The 24,259-nt window shown below is 36.3% G+C and overlaps 1 protein-coding gene across 2 annotated transcripts in view; it reads right to left on the bottom strand.

Moving 5' to 3' along the window:
• The window catches only part of ORC4 (origin recognition complex subunit 4), a 96,914-nt gene that overhangs the window by 33,675 nt on the left and 38,980 nt on the right, over window positions 1-24,259 (bottom strand). For both annotated transcript variants that reach the window (XM_005202444.5, NM_001046301.2), the window contains 5 exons: window positions 19,406-19,479; window positions 11,509-11,585; window positions 10,928-11,018; window positions 1,477-1,552; window positions 843-928 (listed from right to left, as the gene is read on the bottom strand). In XM_005202444.5, the coding sequence (XP_005202501.1) occupies window positions 843-928; window positions 1,477-1,552; window positions 10,928-11,018; window positions 11,509-11,585; window positions 19,406-19,462 (387 nt within the window). In that variant the 5' untranslated portion in view covers window positions 19,463-19,479. The remainder of the gene's footprint in view (window positions 1-842; window positions 929-1,476; window positions 1,553-10,927; window positions 11,019-11,508; window positions 11,586-19,405; window positions 19,480-24,259) is intronic.

The following is a 24,259-nucleotide window of genomic DNA, read 5'->3' as shown; positions in this document are numbered from 1 at the left end:
CAATTTAAAAAACAAACAAAAATAATTATGTTTAACACTTCTTTTCATCTTTAGAATAAATGTGTGAAGTATAATAAGACAATGCCAATGTAACTGGTGAGGGATCTGTAATTCATAGATACTTATTAGACACGTTATACAGGTAGTCAATAGTTATAGTCAATAGTTACAAACCTACCATTTGTAGCTTCAAATTCAGTATATTTTCTACTACTCTCATGCTATCCAAGTCTCTTAAGACTAGAAATAGACTAATAGAGTGTTAATATTTTTAAAAGCAGATTAATCTATCTCCAAGGGCAGAGAATCAGAATATTTTTCTTACAAACAAAGAAACAACTCAGTTAATATTTAAACAAATCTTGATTTCTTAAACTATTTTATAACTAATATGAAAAGTGAAAGTGAAAGCCACTCAGGCATGTCTGACTACTCTTTGTGACCTCATGGACTGCAGCCTGCCAATCTCCTCTGTCCATGGGATTTTTAAGGCAAGAATACTGGAGTGGGTTGCCATTCCCTTCTCCAGGGAATGTTTCTGACCCAGGGATTGAACCTGGGTCTCCTGCACTACAGGCAGATTCTTTACTGTCTGAGCCACCGAAGAAGCCCTAATATAACCAATAAAATCTACTTCATAAAGTCTAAACTTAAAAGATTTGATGAATAAATACATCCTATACATTGTACATTCTTATGGTAAGAATCTTGTATATTTTAGAATCTCTGAACCGTTCCTACTCTTCCAAAATATAAACAGGTCCATGCTAATATAAATAGGTCCATGCTATACAGACTTTACTTTGAATCCTATTTAATAAAATAATGAAAATGATACTTACAAAAACTTTATCTCCAACTACATTTTCCAGATTTAACTGTCTTGTGATTTCCTTTAGGGCAATTTTATCATTGATCTGCAGCAGTCCTGAAATAAAACCCATTTAAAAGTAGGTCATAAAAATGAAATAAGTATTTGATACTATGCAGATTATTTTCTAGTCAAGTAAGTTTTTTAATGCTTTAAAAAATTTAACTAGAAAGAAAAGTCAAAAATTTTTAGTTTACATTATTTCCTTTTTAAAATTTAATAGTGAAAACATTAGACTCAAAGAACCATCTTCCTTGGAATTAATGTTATTTAAAAAAAGGATAAGAACACATGTACACCCATGGCTGATTCATGTCAATGTATGGCAAAACCACTACAATATTGTAATTAGCCTCCAATTAAAATAAATAAATAATAAAAAAAGAAAATAAATACAAAAAAAAGAGACCTTATGTGCCTTTATTAATAATTTTTTTAATTTCTAAAAATACTGTGCATAGTGTGCTAAAGTAAAAGTCCATTAAAGATTTAGTTTTTAAAATATAGTTATTAATGCAGATTTTAAATATGAGTAAATTTAGTCTCATAATGTAAAAAGCTCATATGCTTACATCATTCCAATGGCAAAATGAGAACATACTTACCATTTAAGTGAACTTGTAATATGTTTTCACTCACTCCTTCTATTTCCATTAGTTCTTTCAAAGCATGGTTTATTAACTAAATAATATTAAAAAGTTTATGAAATATTTAATAACAAGTAAACGATGATAAGCCCATATTCTTTTTTAAACTATGAGTAAGAGGAACAGAATATTAACAGCTGTCATTGAAAATTAACAATTAAATTTGCAGATTCTCTACAGACAGAAAGTTCAACTAGAACTTCTAATGTCTGATTTAGTAAGATGTCAGAACCAGGAATGATGCCACATTCTCTCAATCAGCTACCCAAACTTCTGATAAATGTTTAGAAATAACCCTTAAGTTTTCAAAGGAAATACTTCTTTGCAGTAGAAGTCATAAAAACTACAGGTATTTAAGAACTTTACGTATCAGTCAGTTCATTACATGTCTACAGTACTGACTCTACAAAATTATTACTGAAATCAGTTAAAAGCTATTGAAAAGAACTACCAGAACAATACTAAATGACTGCAAAATATCTACCCTCAGTACATTAATTTCTGTGAAATACTGTGAGCTACTTTGCATGTTACCTTGAAATGAAAATCAAAAAAGAAATACAAAGAGATTAAGCTAAATATGAGATGTTGCCTTTGTTAGTTGTTAAGTAAGCAGAGAAAGCCCTTGTTAAAAATTATTACTAGTAATATACTTCAAATATAAAGTGTGTGCATGCTAAGCTGCTTCAGTTGTGTCCGACTCTTTGCATCTCCAAGGACAGTAGCCTGCCAGGCTCCTCTGTCCATGGAATTTTCCAGGCAGGAATACTGAGATGGGTTGCCATTCTGTTCTCCTGGGGATCTTCCTGACTCAGGGATCGAACTCATGTCTCATGTCTCCTGCACTGGCAGGTGGGTTCTTTACCACTAGCATCATCTGGGAAGCCCAAAATATAACAGTAATTACTACTAAAAATACCCAGAAAGTGTTAAACCATCTTAAACTGTTCAATTATAAAGCTTCACATTTTTATAATTAGTTTTTTATGCCACATACTTAACATTCTTTATATTTTTGATTTGTGACATCTTATCACCCATACTGCACTATCATATGTATCTCTTCATATTAATACTACATATATTTTCTGAAATTTGAAAATAAATAGAATTAAGAAAAAACAAGAAGATTTTAAAAAGGAAGAGTGATGGATTATTCTTCCTAATATGAAAATAGAAGCAGAAGGGTACTATCACAAAATATATAGCTCAAGAAATTAGGCTATGTATACAACAAAAGTGGCATCAAACTTAATGAGGACAAAAAGGATTATGCCACAAAGTCACTGAGACAACTGGTAAACTATTTTGAAAGACAAAATACTACTTGTATTTTCAGTATTTTATCTCTATTTGTCATTGCAGTATCTGTGTGCAACAACAACAAAAAAGCAAAACCTCTCATTTCAAATCTCAGGTTTCACAACAGGATATCAAACATATTTAAAGCAGATGGTGCTCCACCTCAGATCACAGGTAAACTAAGTCCTTTAAAAATAAAAAAGAAAAACAACCACAAATGTCAACTGTCATACTATGAGTAAGAGCCCAGCAGAGAAAAGTTACATTCTTAGAGAAAACTGTCAGAAGATGAGGTGGTACTTCTGTCTTTGGATCAAGTCAGATCCTATCACCAGAGTTAGTCCCCAACTGATACTAACTTGCTTCTCAAAATACAGCCTGTATGGCATTTTCTTAGCAATCTGCTATGTTCTTGCACTTACTTCTTGATATTTTACTTACATGGTATTTGTATTTCCCTGGTTCTGATTTTATGTTTAAAACCACTTTAGGTTTGATAAACTGTTCAAAACCATTTCAAATTATTTGCAGAATGAAACAGGGTCAATAATAATACCTTCATTTTACATATGCAAGGGGAGAGTTATACAGGTTTACAGCCTTCTTTCCACTAAATTTACTTTAACATCAAGTTACTATGATTTGCATGAATTAGCTCACAACTTTTTCGTGAGGTGTGTGTGTGGTCTGAAATGATCATTTAAATATATTAGCAAGCATGTCTTCAAATAATAATTTTAGTTCCACTCTGCTAAGTCACTTCAAATAATAATTTTAGTTCCACTCTGCTAAGTCCGATTCTGTGCGACCCCAGAGACGGCAGCTCACCAGGCTCCCCCGTCCCTGGGGTTCTCCAGGCAAGAACACTGGAGTGGATTGCCATTTCCTTCTCCAATGCATGAAAGTGAAAAGTGAAAGTGAAGTCACTCAGTCGTGTCCGACCCTCAGCGACCCCATGGACTGCAGCCTTCCAGGCTCCTCCATCCATGGGATTTTCCAGGCAAGAGTACTGGAGTGGGGTGCCATTGCCTTATCCGTAGTTCCACTCTGGATATTGCTAAAATTTACTGTGTAATTAGCTAGGTTAACAATCATAAGTCAGATTTTTTTTTCCCCCCAAGGAGACAATGTCATCTTTTCAATATTTTATACTATATTATATACTAAAAAAACCTTAGTTGGTTATGTTACATTAACCAACATAATCAATTTGGATACCCCATTTCCACATTCTTTGTAGCTAAAAATTAATGTTACAGATATACTTGTATAGTTTGCTTTGAACTGCCAGCATCCAGAGGTTTTTATGCTTTTATTACTATTCCCAAATACTTTCAGGGACACAATATTCAACAATATGCAACCAGAAGAAACAAACTAGAAGAAACTTTAACCATCTAGCAAGTCTAATTTCTATGTAGAAGAGTATTTTCCAGACTTAAATCTCTCATTTGGAACCATGTCTATTTTTAAAATAAAATGTTTGAAATACAACAAACCACAGAATTTGTTATCTTTACCACTTAACTGATGATTTTCAATTTTTGTATTTTAGACAGTTTGGCTAAAGGGTAGTATTTTTAATATACCACAATCTTATTTTTTAAGTTTAAATTTCTGTAATTATACATGATTATACTAAGCTATGAAGGCAATGGCACTCCACTCCAGTACTCTTGCCTGGACAATCCTATGGATGGAGGAGCCTGGTGGGCTGCAGTCCACGGGGTTGCTAACAGTTGGACACAACTGAGCGACTTCACTTTCACTTTTCACTTTTCTGCATTGGAGAAGGAAATGGCAACCCACTCCAGTGTTCTTGCCTGGAGAATCCCAGGGACCGGGGAGCCTTGGTGGGCTGCCGTCTATGGGGTTGCACAGACTCGGACACGACTGAAGCAAATTAGCAGTAGCAGTAGCAGTAGCAGCAGCAGCATGATATATATAATTATACTAATTATATGATATAATAATACTCTTATCTAAGAATAACCTATTTTATATCTCAGGACACGCCCACACACAACAAATCATAAAAGTGAGGAGTTAAATAATGCTTTTCAGCTTTCTGAGCTCTCAATATTGGAATGCAGTAGGAATAAACTAAATTATACCATAATGGAATACCATGTATGGGTTTTTCCATACTTCAGTTAAGTCACATTAGATAAATTATTTCCAAGCACCAGAACATGGTGTTGTACCCATAGACTTGTAGAATCCTTAGTGTAAACAATGGACTTTAATTAGCAATGTTTCAATATAGTTTCATTAATTTTAACAAATGTACCACAGTAAGGCAAGATGTTATTGACAGGGAAAACTGTACCGGGGTGAGTGTGTGTATGAGCGTGTGTCTGTGAGAGAGAGACTACTTGGGAACTCTGTACTATCTGCTTACTTTTTCTGTAACAAATATATCTATTTTAGCCAATTTACTAATGAAATGGAGTATTCAGGTTTAATTTGTATTTACTTATACATTTTTGTAAGCATTTACTAGCTCTATGTCCTTTTCTGTAAACTTTCTGTATGCCTTAAGAGACAAATTTCCAAGATGAAAGTTCAGAATAAATTAAGTCATTAGCTGTTCAAATTATACTTCTGGCTTGACACTTTGATGCATGAATCACTGAGATTCAACTTCTCTGTTGTAGGTCATTTTACTTCAAGATGCACAGTGTATGATGGAATAACAGGTCTAATGTACTAATTTCTTAGACCTCGTTTTCTCCTATACTGATACAAGAATATCACTATAGAGCTCTTTGAAGAATTAAAGTATCATGTAAAAATGTTATTCAAACATAGTATATAATGTGTTTTCCAAAAACAATAATTAAAACTGGAAAAAAAGGAAAATCATCCTTTTACTAAAGAAAGACCTAAATTCACATCAAGAGGGTTTGCAGAGTTACGGTTTTTACGACCTACACTTTGATATAACCTGTGAAACTTTCACACTGCTAAGAAACAGCAATTCTACAAGCATCTAGGCAAGGAAAAATCATATATAAACTCAAACAAGTTAGCTGTGGTGGTCATCAGTGAGGTTCACCATACTTCTGGTTAACCTCCCTTTCTAGGTATCTAGTAAAAATGCACTGCCCTGCTCTCTTGAAACTAGGTGTGACCATGTGACTCACTCCGGTCAGATAAGTGTGAGATGTGCTCTGTAGCACCTCTGGGTAGGAACTTTAAGAATGTCCCTGATCCATCAGGCTTCCTTTCCTCCACTGGGATGTTAGTGGAGGAACATGCTGAGGTAACATCACCATTTCTTGTGAGTGAAGACAGAGAATAGTGCCTCCTTGCTGTTACAGTGTGGGGACACAGCAAAAGCAAACAACAAATTTGTGTCAAGACTCTGAAATTTAGGGTTGGTATGACTGCATAATTTAAACTATCCAGTTTGAAAAAGCAGTTTATAAAGGGAAAAGAAAAGCCTGCCCTTGGAATTTTCCCATAAAACACAAATTGAATAAACTCTATGTGATTTCAAGGGAGGAAAAAAAAAAGTGACGGAAGAGTTTAATCCCAGTCATTTATAAGTAACGTGCAAAATAATATTTTGATTTAAAATAGTCTTTTTACATTTCCCTATGTTACTCAACTTCCTATCTCTTTAATATTTATGTGTTCTGAAGGAGTTTAGTGATTTGTTCTGTTAACTAGGTTGCTGGGTTTTTTCCCCTTGCCTTCAACCAACTTCCCACTCTGTAATTTTAAAAATAGACTGCATGGTCATATAGTTCACCCCTCAAAAAAAATAAAAAGATATATAGTGAAAAGAGCCTTAACCTCTGTTCCCATATCCCACTCAACAAATAACCCACTATGTTATTGTTTAATATTTCAGAAAGACATTTGTTGACACTGTTCAGTGGCTAAGTCGTGTCTCTCTGTGACCCCATGGACTGCAGCACACCATAAAGAAGACATAAGACATAAAAATGGCCAAAAAGCACTTGAAAAGATGTTCAACATCACTATTAGAGAAATGCAAATCAAAACTACAATGGAGTATCACTTCACACTGGTCAGAATGGCCATCATCAATAAAATCAACAAACAATATGTGCTGGAGAAGATATGGAGAAACAGAATCTTCCTATACTGTTGATGGGAATGTAAACTGGTACAGTCACTATGGAGAACCGTATAAAGTGAAAGTGAAAGTGGAGTCGCTCAGTCATGTCCAACTCTTTGTGACCGCATGGACTGTAGCCCACCAGGCTCCTCTCTCCATGGGATTCTCCAGGCAAGAATACTGGAGTGGGTTGCCATCTCCTTCTCCAGGGAATCTTCCCAACTCAGGGATCGAACCCAGGTCTCCCACATTGCAGGCAGACGCTTTAACCTCTGAGCCACCAGGGAAGCCCAGCGGTTCCTTAAAAAACTAAAAATAGAATATCATGACCCAGAAAACCCACTCCTAGGTGTTTACCCGGAGAAAACCATCATTTGAAAAGATTCATACACCTCGATATTCAGCTCAACTGCAGCACTATTTACAATAGCCAGGGCTGGAAGCAACCTAAATGTCTATCAGCAGAGGAGAGGGTAAAGAAGATGTGGTGCATATATATATTTATACACAATGGAATATTCAGTAAGTTCACTTGCTCAGTCACATCTAACTCTTTCCAACCCAATGGATTGCAGCACGCCAGGCTTGCCTGTCCATCACCAATTCCCGGAGTTACACAAACTCATGTCCATTGAGTCGGTGATGTCATCCAACCAACTCATTCTCTGTCGTTTCCTTCACCTCCTGACTTCAATCTTTCCCAGCATTAGAGTCTTTTCCAATGAGTCAGCTCTTCGCATCAGGTGGCCAAAGAATACTTTGGCTGCAAAGAATACTCCAAGCTCCAATAGGAGCTTCAGCTTCAGCATCAGTCCTTCCCGTGAATATTCAGGATTGATTTCCTTTAGGATGGACTGGTTGGATCTCCTTACAGTCCAAAGAGACTCTCAAGAGTCTTCTCCAACACCACGGTTCAAAAGCATCAATTCTTCAGTGCTCAGCTTTCTTTACAGTCCAACTCTCACATCCATTCATGACTACTGGAAAAACCATAGCTTTGACAAGACAGACCTCTGTTGGCAAAGTAATGTCTCTGCTTTTTAATATGCTGTCTAGGTTGGTCATAGCTTTTCTTAAAATGAGCAAGGGTCTTTTAATTTCATGGCTGCAGTCACCATCTGCAGTGATTTTGGAGCCCCCAAAAATAAAGTCTGTCATGTTTCCATTGTTTTCCCATCCATTTGCTATGAAGTGATAGGATCGGATGCCATGATCTTAGTTTTTTGAATGTTGAGTTTTAAGCCAACTTTTTCATTCTCCTCTTTCCTTTTCATCAAGTGGCTCTTTAGTTCTTCTTCGCCTTCTGCCATAACGGTGGTGTCATCTGCATCTCTGAGGTTGTTTCTCCCGGCAATCCTGATTCCAGCTCATGTTCATCCAGCCCAGCATTTCTCACGTTGTACTCTGCATATAAGTTAAATAAGCAGGGTGACAATATACAGTCTTGACATGCTCCTTTCCCAATTTGGAACCAGTCTGTTGTTCCATGTCCAGTTCTAACTGTTGCTTCTTGACAAGCAGATTTCTCAGGAGGCAGGTCAGATGGTCTGTTATTACCATCTCTTTAAGAATTTTCCACAGTTTGTTGTGATCCACACAGTTAAAGGCTTTGGCATAGTCAACAAAGCAGAAGTAGATGTTTTTCTGGAACTCTCTTGCTTTTTTGATGATCCAGTGGATGCTGGCAATTTGATCTCTGGTTCCTCTGCCTGTTTTAAATCCAGCTTGAACATCTGGAAGTTCATCGTTCATGTACTATTGAAGCCTGGCTTGGAGAATTTTGAGCATTACTTTGCTAACGTGAAAGATGAGTGCAATTGTGTGGTAGTTTGAACATTCTTTGGCATTTCCTTTTTTTGGGATTGGAATGAAAACTGAATGGAATATTACCCAGCCATAAAAACGAACAAAATAATGTCATCTACAGGTACACGAGTGGACCTAGAGACTGTCATATTGAATGAAGTAAGTTAGACACAGACAAATATCATATGATATTACTTATATGTGGAAAATTTTTAAAAAGGGTACAAATGAACTTGTTTATAAACCAGAAGTAGTATCACAGATGTAGAAAACAAACTTGTGGCTACCAGGGGGAAAGGTGGGACAGATAAATTGGGAGACTGGGGTTGACTTAAACATAGTACTACACATAAAATAGGCAACTAATAAGGACCTATCGTATAGTACAGAGAACACTACACAATATTTTGTAATGGCCTATATGGGATAAGAATTTAAAAAGAGTGGACATAAGTATATGTATAACCGATTCACTCTGCTGTATATCTGAACCTAACACAACATTGTAAATCAATGATACTTCAATAAAAATTTAAATGTATACATTTAAGGGAACTTTTGTTCATGGAGAAATCAACAATATGATTTTTTCCCTTTTTTGGATGATATGCAAATATTTCTGTATTCTTTTTTTACTGCAGTATCGTAGTCCATTACATGGATGGATGTATCAAGATTTATTAATCAGTATTCTGAGGGTCATTTATACTGTTTCTCATCCTGCACTGCTAATAAACATTACTGCAATGAGTAACAATACACATATCATTTCACAAAGAAAAATTTCTAGAAATGTTGCTGAGTCAAAAGTAGGCACATTTGTAATATGGTTAGATTTTGTCTAATTCTAATTTACACCACCAGTAAGAACATCAGTATGTTATCAACTTTATAGATCTTTTTGTTAATCTTATAGAAAAAATTACTATATTTTTATTTAATTTACCAGATTATGAGTGAAATTAAACATGTTTCTAAGTTTAAAACTGCTTTGTATTTAATTTCCTATGACCCTTCTGTGCATATCTTTCCTCAACTTTTCTACTGTTAACAGAGCTGTTGTTTTAATAATAGTCTTATAGCTCAAAAGTATATTAGTCACATACTATTCCTATATAAACTACCATAAATAGCACTGAAGTCAAACACAAAGAAAAATAATAAAAAAACTAAGGATAAAGAAATAGTGGTTGTATACAAGGACTAAGCCAAAGGACTGAACATAAATTAGACAGAGTCAAAAATAAATACGGTCATAAATGTGATTATAATAAATGAAAAAATTTTAAAAGGAAATAAATTATTTAGATCTAAATCTCCAATTTATGTACTACAAATAATAATGGAAACAGATGATGACAGTAAAATCCTAAAGTCCTAATTTTTACAAAATGTACAGTCAAACTGTATTGCTTAAAAAATAAAAACAATTCTAATTCTATTTTACATAGTTTTACTTAATATAAAATAATACATAATACACAATTTTACTTCTATACACAGTAAAAATGTGTATTAGTGAGAAATCTAAATTTACTGCATGGAATAAAGCAAAAGCAGATTATACAATTACACAGTAATATTTGTAATATAATAGCCATAACTGGTCTTATACACTAAACAAACAAAATGAAAAGAGAAAGCAAGGGTAAAAAAGCAAGAGTTATCTTTATGAGGTAACCAAAGTAATATAATAAAGATGGAAAGTAGACGATAACTCTAAAAGATGTGAATGTATATATTAAAAAAACTTGCCTAAGTTAGGGTTACAGAATAAACTAAAAGAAAAAAAATGCTTGATGTGATAGCTACCTAATCTACAAATAGAGACAATATCATGCCTACCTTGCAGGGTTAATGTAAAGAATAAATAACAAGATAAATAAAAGGTTCAAGGAACATGTTCAATAAATGCCAGTTTGCTTTGTCTACTGGCAGTCACAAATTCTTGAAGGACCAAAGACCACAATGGGACAAATAACATTTGAAAATTTGTTACTGTGATGAAAAATAAGGTAAAAAAAGATCACTCTACTTAAATAAACAAGTCTAACTTTATAAAGGCTTTGCATGTATTCTAAGACTTAAAATTAAAAAAAAAAAATGCTAGTAACACAAGGATGAAAATAATCAAAAACATTTTCAATGTTGTCCACAAGACTCATCACATGCCTACAAAACAAAGGAATGCCAGAAATCAACAGCTTTTACCATGGTCTTTCCTGAACCTCGGGGTCCAATAATGAGAATAGAGTTACTTTCTCCATGGATAGCAGTTCTTTTTAGCAGTTCAATTAAGTGTCTGAAATGATATAAAGAGGCCAAAATTTAAAAAGCAAAGCTGAAATAATTTGCTAGGTAATACTTTTTAAATTAGTCCTACAGAGAAGAACAGAAATACTGATTCTCTAGAAACCTCAAGAAGAAACCAAGTAAGACTGAAATACTGTGGTCTTTATGATGGTATGGGATAGGAACAACTGTGGCAACTCTTAGGACCTTTCACTCCACAGCTGGCTGCTGAGCATTAGGGGCAAACTCAGAAATCTCTCCATAATACGAAATGACAGAAATGATACAAGATTGAAAGTTAAGAGTTTTTTTCATTATGGAAATATGTATATCTTCTCTTCCTTCACAATAAATCATTTTTTTATACACAAAGCAAAACTACCTCTATAAAAATGTTCGCTATCCTTGTTTAAGACAAAGTCTGTGTATGACAATTTCTACAAAACCTAAAGGGTATCTATAAGTAGTTTCATAGCAGACAAGTGGGAACCTAAACTTACTTATATTGTACTTGTACTCCAAATAGGTTACCATGTGGACTCTGATGACAAAATCTTTCACGTAAAATTCTTTGTACCTGATAAAAATAAAGTGAATACAAATGAAAACATATATGCAATCAAAAATGAAGAAGTAAATATATTTATAGCAGTTAGAGTTAAGTATTAATGAATCAATTCAGCTCTCCCTAAACAACTTGTCATCATGAGTGATAAAATTAACAGTTCTTGTTTTCCAGGTGGCACTAGTGGTAAAGAATCTGCTTGCCAATGCAGGAGACATAAGAGTTGTGGGTTCAATCCCTGGTTCAGGAAGATCCTCTGGAAGAGGGCAAGGCAACCCACTCCAGTATTCTTCCCTGGAAAGTCCCATGGACAGAGGCACCTGGCAGGCTATGGTCCATAGCGTTGCAAAGAGTTGGATATGACTGAAACAACTTAGCAGCAGCAGCAAGTCCCAGAGAAAGGATAAGAATTTAGTTATGAAGCTTTCAACAAGAGAGCTTTATGATGTTACTTTAGCTACATCAGCAATTTGAGGGCTGTTTTAATGTATGTGAATAAATGAATACCTCATTTTGTGTAATATGTCAGTCAAGGAATAAAGAATGGGAGAATTTAATAATGTAATCTAATCTAATAATGCTCATGAACCATACCTCAGTCTTTTGAGTTTAGTCACTCAGTCTTATCTGACTGTGTGATCCCATGGACTGTAACCCACCAGGCTTCTCTGTTCGTAGGATTTCCCAGGCAAAAATACTGGAGTGGACTGCCAGCTCCTTTTCCAGGGGATCTTTTCAACCCAGGGATTGAACACAGGTCTCCAACATTGCAGGCAGATTCTTTACTGTTGGAGCCGTCTAGAGACCAACATATCTAAACTGGTTTAGCTCAAGTCCTATCTTTCTGTACCTCTCACAGAAGTCAGGATTCTGAGGAAATAGAAGAAATTTTAAAGTCCACACAGTTATTGAGGACCTATTAGATGCAGAGGACAAAACTACTAAAAGAATATGATCTATGCCTAAAAAAAAAGCATATATATATTAGTAAGAAATGACACAGTCAGTAATCTGCAAAAAATTAGTAACCTAGCATATAAGGAGATGTTCAAATATACGGAAAAAATCATACTCATCTATGATATAAAATAGGAAATCATTGGAATTAATTAAAATTCTTCTAAAGAGCTAAATTTTTATTTTGTCTTAAAACGAAGGACTTAGACACAGCTGTAAAAAAGAAATATCAATCTATCATATTCTTTAAAAAGATGGACCATCAAAATCGTTTATTTTCTACATTTGCTGCTAACAAAGAGTGTCCAGTGACAAAAACCTTAGGAGGTTATTTCAGATTTAGCTCCATCAGCAGACACAAGAAGCTGCCAACATTATTTGCTTCTTGCAGACTGAAGTGTGCAGTATGGGAGTGATCTTTCATGTATCAACGAAAAAAATCTGAGTTCACTTTCTATGGACCAGAGGCACAGGGAAGCAAATTATTCACTAGGGATAAAATAATCTATACTTAGCATTTAGGAAGAAGTGGAAAGAATAGAAAGATTGGTGTCCGAGAGACAATACACTATTCTGGCAGGCCTGTTTTGAAGATTAAAGAAAGTAGTAATCTGTAATACAATATAGTTATTATATAGGAAATAGCTGATATCTATAAAAAACCTAAGGAAGCAAACATACATTCAATTAATCACAGGGTGTATTCCTCCCCCTAGACAAGATCACTGTAAATCAAAATACGAACCTCAGTGTTTTTCTTGTTTAAAACTTCATTAAAGTCTACAGAGAGACAAGTATGAATAAAATACAAGATAGAGAAAAAGTGAAGCAAAGCTGTAGTGAATATTCAGAGGTTCCAAAATTCTCAAGTGAGTTGATGTGAAAGTTAAACAGGTATGTACATGTATAGGAATTAACTTAGGTGTACAGGGAAGATCTCCGCTATTTAAAAAGATACGTTCAGTTCAGTCACTCAGTCCTGTCTGACTATTTGAGACCCCATATACTGAAGCATGGCAGGTTACTTGTCTATCTCCAACTCCCGGAGTTTTCTTAAACTCAGGTGCATTGAGTCAGTGATGTAATCCAACCACCCCATCCTCCATCATCTCCTCCTCCTCCTAACTTCAATCTTTCTCAGGATTAGGGTCTTTTCCAATGAGTCAGTTAGTTCTTCGTATCAGGTGGCCAAAGTACTGGAGTTTCAGCTTCAGCAACAGTCCTTCCAATGAATATTCAGGACTGATTTCCTTTAGGATGGACTGGTTGGATCTCATTTCAGTCCAAGGGAAACACAAGAATCTTCTCCAACACCACAGTTGAAAAGCATCAATCCTTCAGTGCTCAGCTTTCTTTATAGTCCAACTCTCACATCCATTCATGACTACTGGAAAAACCATAGCTTTGACAAGATGGACCTTGTTGGCAAAATAAAGTCTCTGCTCTTTAATATGCTGTCTAGGTTGGTCATAACTTTTCCTCCAAGGAGAGTAAGCGTCTTTTAATTTCCTGGCTGCAGTCAGCATCTGCAGTGATTTTGGAGCCACCAAAAATAAAGTCAGCCACTGTTTCCACTGTTTCCCCATCTATTTGCCATGAAGTGATGGGACCGGATGCCATGATCTTAGTTTTTTGAATGCTGAGTTTTAAGCCAACTTTTTGACTCTCCTCTTTCCTTTTCATCAAGTGGCTCTTTAGTTCTTTGCTTTCTGCCATAACAGTGGTGTCATCTGCATCTCTGAGGTTATTGATATTTCCCCTGGAAATCTTAATTCTGGCTTGTGCTTCATCCAGTTCAGCATTTCTCATGATGTTCTCTGTATATAAGTTAAATAAGCAAGGTGACAAAATAGAGCCATGACAACTCCTTTCCCGATTTAGAACAACTCCTTTCCTAGTCTGTTGTTCCATGTCCAGTTCTATTGCTTCTTGACAAGCAGATTTCTCAGGAGGCAGGTCAGATGGTCTGTTATTACCATCTCTTTAAGAATTTTCTACATTTTGTTGATATCCACACAGTTAAAGGCTTTGGCATAGTCAACAAAGCAGAAGTAGATGTTTTTCTGGAACTCTCTTGCTTCTTTGATGATCCTATGGATGTTGGCAATTTGATCTTTGGTTCCTCTGCCTATTCTAAATCCAGCTTGAACATTTGGAAGTTCACTGTTCACATATTGTTGAAGCCTGGCCTGGAGAATTTTGAGTGTTACTTTGCTAGCATGTGCTGCTGCTGCTAAGTCGCTTCAGTCGTGTCCGACTCTGTGCGACCCCAGAGAGGGCAGCCCACCAGGCTCCCACGTCCCTGGGATTCTCCAGGCAAGAACACTGGAGTGGGTTGCCATTTCCTTCTCCAATGCATGAAAGTGAAAAGTGAAAGTGAAGTCTCTCAGTTGTATCCGACTCCTAGCGACCCCATGGACTGCAGCCTACCAGGCTCATCCGTCCATGGGATTTTCCAGGCAAGAGTACGGGACTGCAATTGTGCGGTAGTTTGAACATTCTTTCGCACTGACTTTCTTTGGGATTAGAATGAAAACTGACCTTTTCCAGTCCTGTGGCCAATGCTGAGTTTTCCAAATTTGCTGGCATATTGAGTGCAGCACTTTCACGGAATCATCTTTCAGGATTTGAATAGCTCAACTGGAGTGCCATCACCTCCACTAGCTTTGTTTGTAGTGATGCTTTCTAAGGCACACTTGACTTTGAATTCCAGGATGTCTGGCTCTAGGTGACTGATCACACCATCGTGACTGTCTGGGTTGTGTAAATCTTTTTTGTATAGTTCTTTTGTGTGTTCTTAACACCTCTTCTTAATATCTTCTGCTTGAGTTAGGTCCATACCATTTCTGTCCTTTATGGAGCCCATCTTTGCATGAAAAGCTCCCTTGGTATCTCTAATTTTTTGAAGAAATCTCTAGTCTTCCCCATTCTACTGTTTTCCTCTATTTCTTTTCATTGATCACTGAGGAAGGCTTTCTTATCTCTCCTTGCTATTCTTTGGAACTCTGCATTCAAATCGATATATCTTTCCTTTTCTCCTTTGCCTTTAGCCTCTCTTCTTTTCATAGCTATTTGTAAGGCCTCCTCAGACAACCATTTTGCCTTTCTGTTATTTCTTTTTCTTGGGGATGGTCTTGATCTCTGCCTCCTGTACAAGTCACGAACCTAGATCCATAGTTCTTCAGATACTCTATCAGATCTAATTCCTTGAATCTATTTGTTACTTCCACTGTATAATCATAAGGGTATTCATTTAGGTCATAGGGGAATGATCTTATGGTTTTTCCTACTTTCTTCAATTTAAGTCTGAATTTGGCAATAAGGAGTTCATGATCTGAGCCACAGTTTGTTCCTGGTCTTGCTTTTGCTGACTGTATAGAGCTTCTTCATCTTTGGCTGCAAAGAATATAATCAATCTGATTTTGGTGTTGACGTCCATGTGTAGAGTCTTCTCTTGTGTTTTTGGAAGGTGTTTGCTATGACCGGTGCGTCCTCTTGGCAAAACTCTATTAGCCTTTGCCCTGCTCCATTCTGTACTCCGAGGCCAAATATGCCTCTTACTCTAGGTATTTCTTGACTCCCTACTTTAGCATGCCAGTCCCCTATAATGAAAAGGACATCTTTTTTGGGTGTTAGTACTAGAAGGTGTTAGTACTAGAAGGTCTTCATAGACCCGTTCAACTTTAGCTTCTTCAGCATTACTGGTCAGGGCATAAACATGGATTACTGTGATATTGAATGGCTTTCCATGGAAACAAAAAGAGATCATTCTGTCATTTTTGAGATTGCATCCAAGTACTGCATTTTGGACTCTTTTGTTGACTATGATGGCTATTCCATTTCTCCTAAGGGATGCCTGCCCACAGTAGTAGATATAATGATCATCTGAGTTAAATCCATCCATTCCAGTCCAGTATTTTTAAAAGCATAATTAAACACTTTCCTTTAAACAGAAGGTAAGTAAGGTCTTACAAAGGAATGTCAATAACATTAAGTTTTGCTGTAAAAAAATGTAGTTCTGGTTAAGCCAGTGTAGAAATATCACACCCATTTCCAGCTAGACTCCTCAAGTATATACACAAGGGAACCCTCTTACACTGTTGGTAGGAATGCAAACTAGTACAGCCACTATGGAGAACAGTGTGGAAATCCCTTAAAAAACTGGAAATAGAACTGCCATATGACCCAGCAATCCCACTGCTGGGCATACACACTGAGGAAATCAGAATTGAAAGAGACACGTGTATCCCAATGTTCATCGCAGCACTGTTTATAATAGCCAGGACGTGGAAGCAACCTAGATGTCCATCAGCAGATGAATGGATAAGAAAGCTGTGGTACATATACACAATGGAGTATTACTCAGCCATTAAAAAGAATACATTTGAATCTGTTCTAATGAGGTGGATGAAACTGGAGCCTATTATACAGAATAAAGCAAGCCAGAAAGAAAAACACCAATACAGTATACTAACGCATATATATGGAATTTAGAAAGATGGTAACGACAACCCTGTATGCGAGACAGCAAAAGAGACATAGATGTATAGAACAGTCTTTTGGACTCTGTGGGAGAGGGAGGGGGGGATGATTTGGGAGAATGGCATTAAAACATGTATAATATCATATAAGAAATGAATCGCCAGTCCAGGTTCAATGCAGGATACAGGAAGCTTGGGGCTGGTGCACTGGGATGACCCAAAGGGATAGTATGGGGAGGGAGGTGGGAGGGCGGTTCAGGATGAGGAACACGTATACACCCATGGCGGATGCATGTTGATGTATGACAAGACCAATACAATATTGTAAAGTAAAAAAAAAAAAAATGAAATATTAAATGTTTATGATAAAAACACTAAATATACTAGGAATATAAGGAGACTTTCTCAACCTGTTAATATCCACAAAAAATCACAGCTAACATCATCAGTTCAGTTGAGTCGCTCAGTTGCATCCAACACTTTGTGACTCCATGAATCTCAGCAAGCCAGGTCTCCCTGTCCATCACCAACTCCTGGAGTCCACCCAAACCCATGTCCATTGAGTCGGTAATGCCATCCAATCATTTCATCCTCTGTCATCCCCCTCTCCTCCTGCCCTCAATCTTTCCCATCATCAGGGTCTTTTCCAATGAGTCAGCTCTTTGCATCAGGTGGTCAAAGTATTGAAGTTTCAGCTTCAAAAACAGTCCCACCAATGAACACCCATGACTGATCTCCTTTATGATAGACTGGTTGCATCTCCTTGTAGTCCAAGGGACTCTCAAGAGTCTCCTCCAACATCACAGTTCAAAAATATCAATTCTTTGGTGCTCAGCTTTCTTTATATTCCAACTCTCACATCCATACATGACCACTGGAAAACCCATAGCCTTGACTAGACAGACCTTTGTTGACAAAGTAATGTCTCTGCTTTTTAATATGCTGTCTAGGTTGGTCATAACTTTCCTTGCAAGGAGTAAGCATCTTTTAATTTCATGGCTTCAGTCACCATCTGCAGTGATTTTGGAGCCCAAATAAATCAAGTCAGCTACTTTTCCCACTGTTTCCCCATCTATTGGCCATGAAGTGATGGGACGAGATGCCATGATCTTAGTCTTCTGAATGTGGAGCTTTAAGCCAACTTTTTCACTCTCCTCTTTCACTTTCATCAAGAGGCTCTTTAGTTCCTCTTCACTTTCTGCCATAAGGGTGGTATCATCTGCATATCTGAGGTTATTGAGATTTCTCCCGGCAATCTTAACTCCAGCTTGTGCTTCCTCCAGGCCAGTGTTTCTCATGATGTACTCTACATATAAGTTAAATAAGCAGGGTGACAATATGCAGCCTTGACGTATTCCCTTTCCTATTGGAACCAGTCTGTTGTTCCATGTCCAGTTCTAACTGTTGCTTCCTGACCTGCATACAGGTTTCTCAAAAGGCAGGTCAAGTGGTCTGGTATTCCCATCTCTTTCAGAATTTTCCACAGTTTATTGTGATCCACACAATCTAAGGCTTTGGCATAGTCAATAAAGCAGAAATAGATGTTTTACTGGAACTCTCTTGCTTTTTCGATGATCCAGCAGATGTTGGCAATTTGATCTCTGGTTCCTCTGCCTTTGCTAAAACCATCTTGAACATCTGGAATTTCACGGTTCATGTATTGCTGAAGCGTGGCTTGCAGAATTTTAAGCATTGCTTTACTAGCGTGTGAGATGAGTGCAATTGTGCAGGAGTTTGAGCTAATGTCATACATCATACTCAGTGGTAAAAGACTGAACACATTTTTCCAATATAAAAAATGGTCTGCTCTTGGTAGCTTACTCAGTATTATACTGAAGGTTCTGGTCATGGCAATTAGACAACAAAAGAAATGAAAGGCATACAGATTGGAAAGGAAGAAGTAAAACTGTATCTCTTTGAAGATGACACGATGTTATACACAGAAAAGCCAAAGGAATAAACTAAAAAAAAAATATTATAAATGAGTTTAGCAAGGTTACAGAATACAAGATTAATATAGAAAAATCAATTTCATTTAGATAAACTAGGAACAAATAAAACATAAAAGTAAGAAAATAATTTCATTTACAACCGCAACAAAAGGAATAAAATACTTTTCAAGAAACTTACCTTAAGAAGTGAAAAACTCTGAAGATATTAAACTAAACTGAAACTTGAGAACATTTAAGAAGACATGAATAAAATTAGGATTCCATCTATCCAAACATTTAGAGAGGCTGAAATTAGGAAGCAGCAAAGACACTTTCCCCTTGGCAACGGAAAGTGTGGTTCTTCATACATAAAAAGGGGAGAATTCAAGTTAAGAAGATGACTGTTTCTCTTATCCCCTTTACATGGTAACAGGCCTTCAGATTAATGAAAATATACACTAACCTGTGAAATGTAGTCTGCTTGTATTAAGTTGCTACTCTTTGATTTACGACTGCTCATTTCCACAAACTGAAATCCTTTAAAAAATAATAAAAAATTTTAGCATGAATATAAGGATGATTGGCTTACAGAAATTAAGAATTTACTATTACAGACTCACACAAGTTCTAAAACATGAAAAATGTTAAAATTTCTGAAACTTTAAAAATTTTCAGTTGAACCTATGGGAATCATTTCATAATACATAAATAAAACCGTTATGCTGCACAACTTAAAATTACACAGTGATATATGTAAGTTATTTCTTAATAAAAGCAGAAAAAAAAAATCTCGATGGCTCCTCTTTACCTAACTACAGGTTTGACACTCCCATTTCACATTTTAGATGGTTCTTATAATTAGTTCTACCTTTCTTTTCAATCTAGTATTCAGCTTCCTTTCTCTGCCTTTAAAAACAAAATCAAACAAACAAAAAACAATGGATGTGTTTCCTTTGTATAGAATGTTTCTCCCCACATTCATTCCACAGGATCATCTATTCCAGAAAAACTTTGCTTTCTTGCTACACTCATCAATTATACACAGTCATTACAGACTAGGTAAAATGTTTCTTCTGCAAACATACAGAATTGCCTGTCCTTCTCTTTATTCATAAACATATCATACTACACAAAATTTTGTGGTCAATGCCACCAAATTGAGAATACTTAAAAATTCCAAGCATTAACTGGAATAATATATATGTGTGTGTGTATATATATGTATATATATAATAACAAAAAAAAAAGTTCTGTAAAATTCTCCTTGAGGGCAATATATTCATAGATAAACATCTTCAACTAAAAGATCTAATTTTCTCACCAGCAATTTCCTAGAGAAGTACTTCACTAATCAGGTAATAATAACTTAGCCAGGAATTGTTAGAAGTGTTTTGAATTTATTATCTCATTTAATTCTCAGAATAATCCTATGGAATAATCCTAATACCTCTTTCAGATTAGAAGACACAGAAAAGTAACCTGACCAAAACCATAACAGTACAAAGGTCAGTCAGGATTTAAACCCGATCTAGTTATACTTCATTATACATAACTATTATCTATCTATATATATACACACACACACAGATATAAAATACATATATATTATATACATAGTTATAAGTATATATACTTGATTATATATAACTGCTACTTAGCCACCTGATTTTAAAAAGCACAAATTTCAACAACTTGAAGGAAGATCTGCCTGTGATATATTTTTATATTCATACTTACTAATTTCATATACTGACATTTAGACAACCACCTTTGGAATTAGTTTCTACAGGACAGCAGCAGAGCAATGCTTTGACAGAGAGCAAGCAAATCCGTACCCTCCCTTACAGTATAGACGAGGCCTAAGTCCCAGAACCAGTTGAGGCTTCCCTGGTGGCTCAGATGGAAAAAGGTCTGCCTGCAATGCGGGAGACCCAGGTTCGATTCTTGGGTCGGGAAGATCCCCTGGAGAAGGAAATGGCAATCCACTACAGCACTCTTGCCTGGAAAATCCCATGGACGGAGGAGCCTGATAGGCTACAGTCCATGGGGTCGCAAAGAGTCGGACACGACTTCACTTAAGTCCCAGAAGGATTCTGGCTCCAGGCCAGAATAGAGTACAAGAACAGAGTACTCTCCCGATGCTTTGGTTCCTTAAGCTTCCCTCTTAGGAGAAAAGTGGTTTTCTCAGCTGCCTTAGGGCACCTTTTAGCAACCTTTTCTTTATTCAAGGCACCTTGCTTAACAATCTTTACACTGATTATTTTAATTTTATCCTACTAAATTTTTTTCTCTTAAATCAGATTTGTGTGTGGGGAAAAACCCTTTCAGGAATATGAAATTACATCTTCATTCTGTTTTAAGATACTCGACTGTGAAAAAGGTCTGAAATCACAGGGAACAATGGAACAACTGTACCCGAGACAATAAAAAGTAAATTCTAAAAAAATGGGAGAGAGACTTGACAATATACTTTATCTTTTCAAAGCTATGTTAGTAGCTATTTCACAGTACTAATGGAATTAAAATATATTTCTCCCCATTTCATGGACTGAGAAAACATGCTCAGTAGAGCTAAGTAAAATGTCTGAGGTCACAGGGTGGTGTCTAAACTGCCTCCTTTATTGAATATACTTCCGGTAAGTCACTAAAAACATGCACATGGTGACCCATGACCATTTGGTGATCATTCGTGAAAGAAACATACATACACACCACACTTCAGTGCCTATACATAAATTTTGACTGTAAATTAAGTATTAATCAAAAGACTGATGCTCAACCATAAACGATCCAACTAGAAAAATGGGTCAAAGGCATAAACAGACATTTCAAACAAAGAGGCTATATGGATAGCAAATAAACACCTGAAACACATTAGCCATTAGAAAAAGGCAAATTGCAACCACAACAAGGTACACATTTATTTGAAAAGCAAAAATAGAACAGAGAAAACACCAAATGCTGGTAAGCATGAAGAGAAGAAAGATCTCACATACAATGACTGGTGAGATATGTGAAATGTTATATCCATTCTGCAAAGTTTCTTTTGGCCATTTCTTATAACAAACCCTTACCGTGTGACACAGTGATTACACTTTTGGGTATTTATATCACAGAAATGAAAATTTATGCTCACATGAAAATCTGTAATATGAGTCTCAATAATAAGTTTATTTGGAACAGCCAAAAAACTGAAGACAATACAAATGTCCTACAATGAGTTAATGGGGTTAAAGAAATGGAAACATCCACATCAGGGACTAAAACTGAGGCAAAAAAAAAAAAATTAACCACTGATATGTGCAATACTGTGGATGGCTCTCAAGGGCATTACGCTTTGAGAGCAAAAATAAAGGCTGATCACAAAAATATTACATATTGCATGATTACATTAAAAAATTCTTGAAATGACAAAATTATTATAAAGATGAAGAACAGATACATGATGGCAAAGAAACAGAACTGAGGAATGAGTATGATAATAAAAAAGGAGTTACATTAAGAATTTTCTTTGTAATGATGAAACCGTTTTGTATCTTTATTGCAATGTCACAAAATATACACATGGGATCAAGTCACAGAGAATTAAATAGACACACAAAAATGAGTACAAGTAAAAACTGTTGAGAACTGAATAAGGTCTGTAGTTCAGTTAACAGTGTTATACCAATGTCAACGTTTTTTGTCATGGTTTTGACCTGCAATATCATAAGACATCACGCTACAGAGAATCTGGGTGAAGGGTTTATGGAACACTATGAACTACATTTGCAACTTCTGTGAGTCTCTAATAATTTCAAAATAAAAATTTAGGAAAAATAAAAGTCTAATTATACACTTTCTTTCAACTGTTTAATGACAAAAGAAGAGAATAATATTATCTGCCAATAGGTAATATTATTATTATCAGACAATAGATTATTAAATTACATTTGACTGAATTCCTCCTCAAATTTTACCAGTGAATCATAAAGCAATGCCAAAGAATGCTCAAACTACCGCACAACTGCACTCATCTCACATACTAGTAAAGTGATGCTTAAAATTCTCCAAGCCAGGCTTCAGCAATACGTGAACCATGAACCTCCAGATGTTCAAGCTGGTTTTAGAAAAGGCTGAGGAACCAGAGATCAAAATGCCAACATCAGCTGGATCATGGAAAAAGCAAAAGAGTTCCAGAAAAAACATCTATTTCTGCTTTATTGACTATGCCAAAGCCTCAGACTGTGTGGATCACAATAAACTGTGGAAAATTCTGAAAGAGACGGAAATACCAGGCCACCTGACCTGCCTCTTGAGAAACCTGTATGCAGGTCAGGAAGCAACAGACTGGACACGGAACAACAACTGGTTCCAAATAGGAAAAGGAGTACATCAAGGCTGTATACGTCACCCTGCTTATTTAACTTATATGTAGAGTACATCATGAGAAATGCTGGGCTGGAGGAAGCACAAGCTGGAATCAAAGACTGTCAGGAGAAATATCAATAACCTCAGATATGCAAATGATACCACTCTTAAGGTAAAAAGTGAAGAGGAACTAAAGAGCCTCTTGATGAAAGTGAAAGACAAGAGTGAAAATGTTGGCTTAAAGCTCCACATTCAGAAGACTAAGATCATGACATCAGGTCCCAACACTTCATGACAAATAGATGGGGAAACAGTGGAAACAGTGTCAGACTTTATTTTTCTGGGCTCCAAAATCACTGCAGATGGTGATTGAAGCCATGAAATTAAAAGATGCTTACTCCTTGGAAGGAAAGTTATGACCAACCTAGACAGCATATTAAAAAGCAGAGACATTACTTTGTCAACAAAGGTCCGTCTAGTCAAGGCTATGGTTTTTCCAGTGGTCATGTATGGATGTGAGAGTTGGACTGTGAAGAAAGCTGAGCGCCAAAGAATTGATACTTTTGAACTGTGGTGTTGGAGAAGACTCTTGAGAGTCCCTTGGACTGCAAGGAGATCCAACCAGTCCATCCTAAAAGAGATCAGTCCTGGGTGTTCATTGGAAGGACTGATGTTGAAGCTGAAACTTCAATACTTTGGCCACCTGATGCGAACAGCTGACTCATTTGAGAAGACCCTGATGCTGGGAAAGATTGAGGGCAGGAGGAGAAGGGGACGACAGAGGATGAGATGGTTGGATGGCATCACCAAATCAATGGACATGGGTTTGGGTGGACTCCGGGAGTTGGTGATGGACAGGGAGGCCTGGCGTGCTGCAGTTCATGGGGTCGCAAAGAGTCAGACATGACTGAGCGACTAAACAGAACACTGGACTCTTTATTTCTTACTGTCTGATACCAAGGTGTTA

This window comes from Bos taurus, chromosome 2 (assembly GCF_002263795.3).
Source record: "Bos taurus isolate L1 Dominette 01449 registration number 42190680 breed Hereford chromosome 2, ARS-UCD2.0, whole genome shotgun sequence".
In the NCBI taxonomy this organism is placed as follows: Eukaryota; Metazoa; Chordata; class Mammalia; order Artiodactyla; family Bovidae; genus Bos; species Bos taurus.
This window is presented reverse-complemented; position numbering and strand designations above follow the sequence as displayed.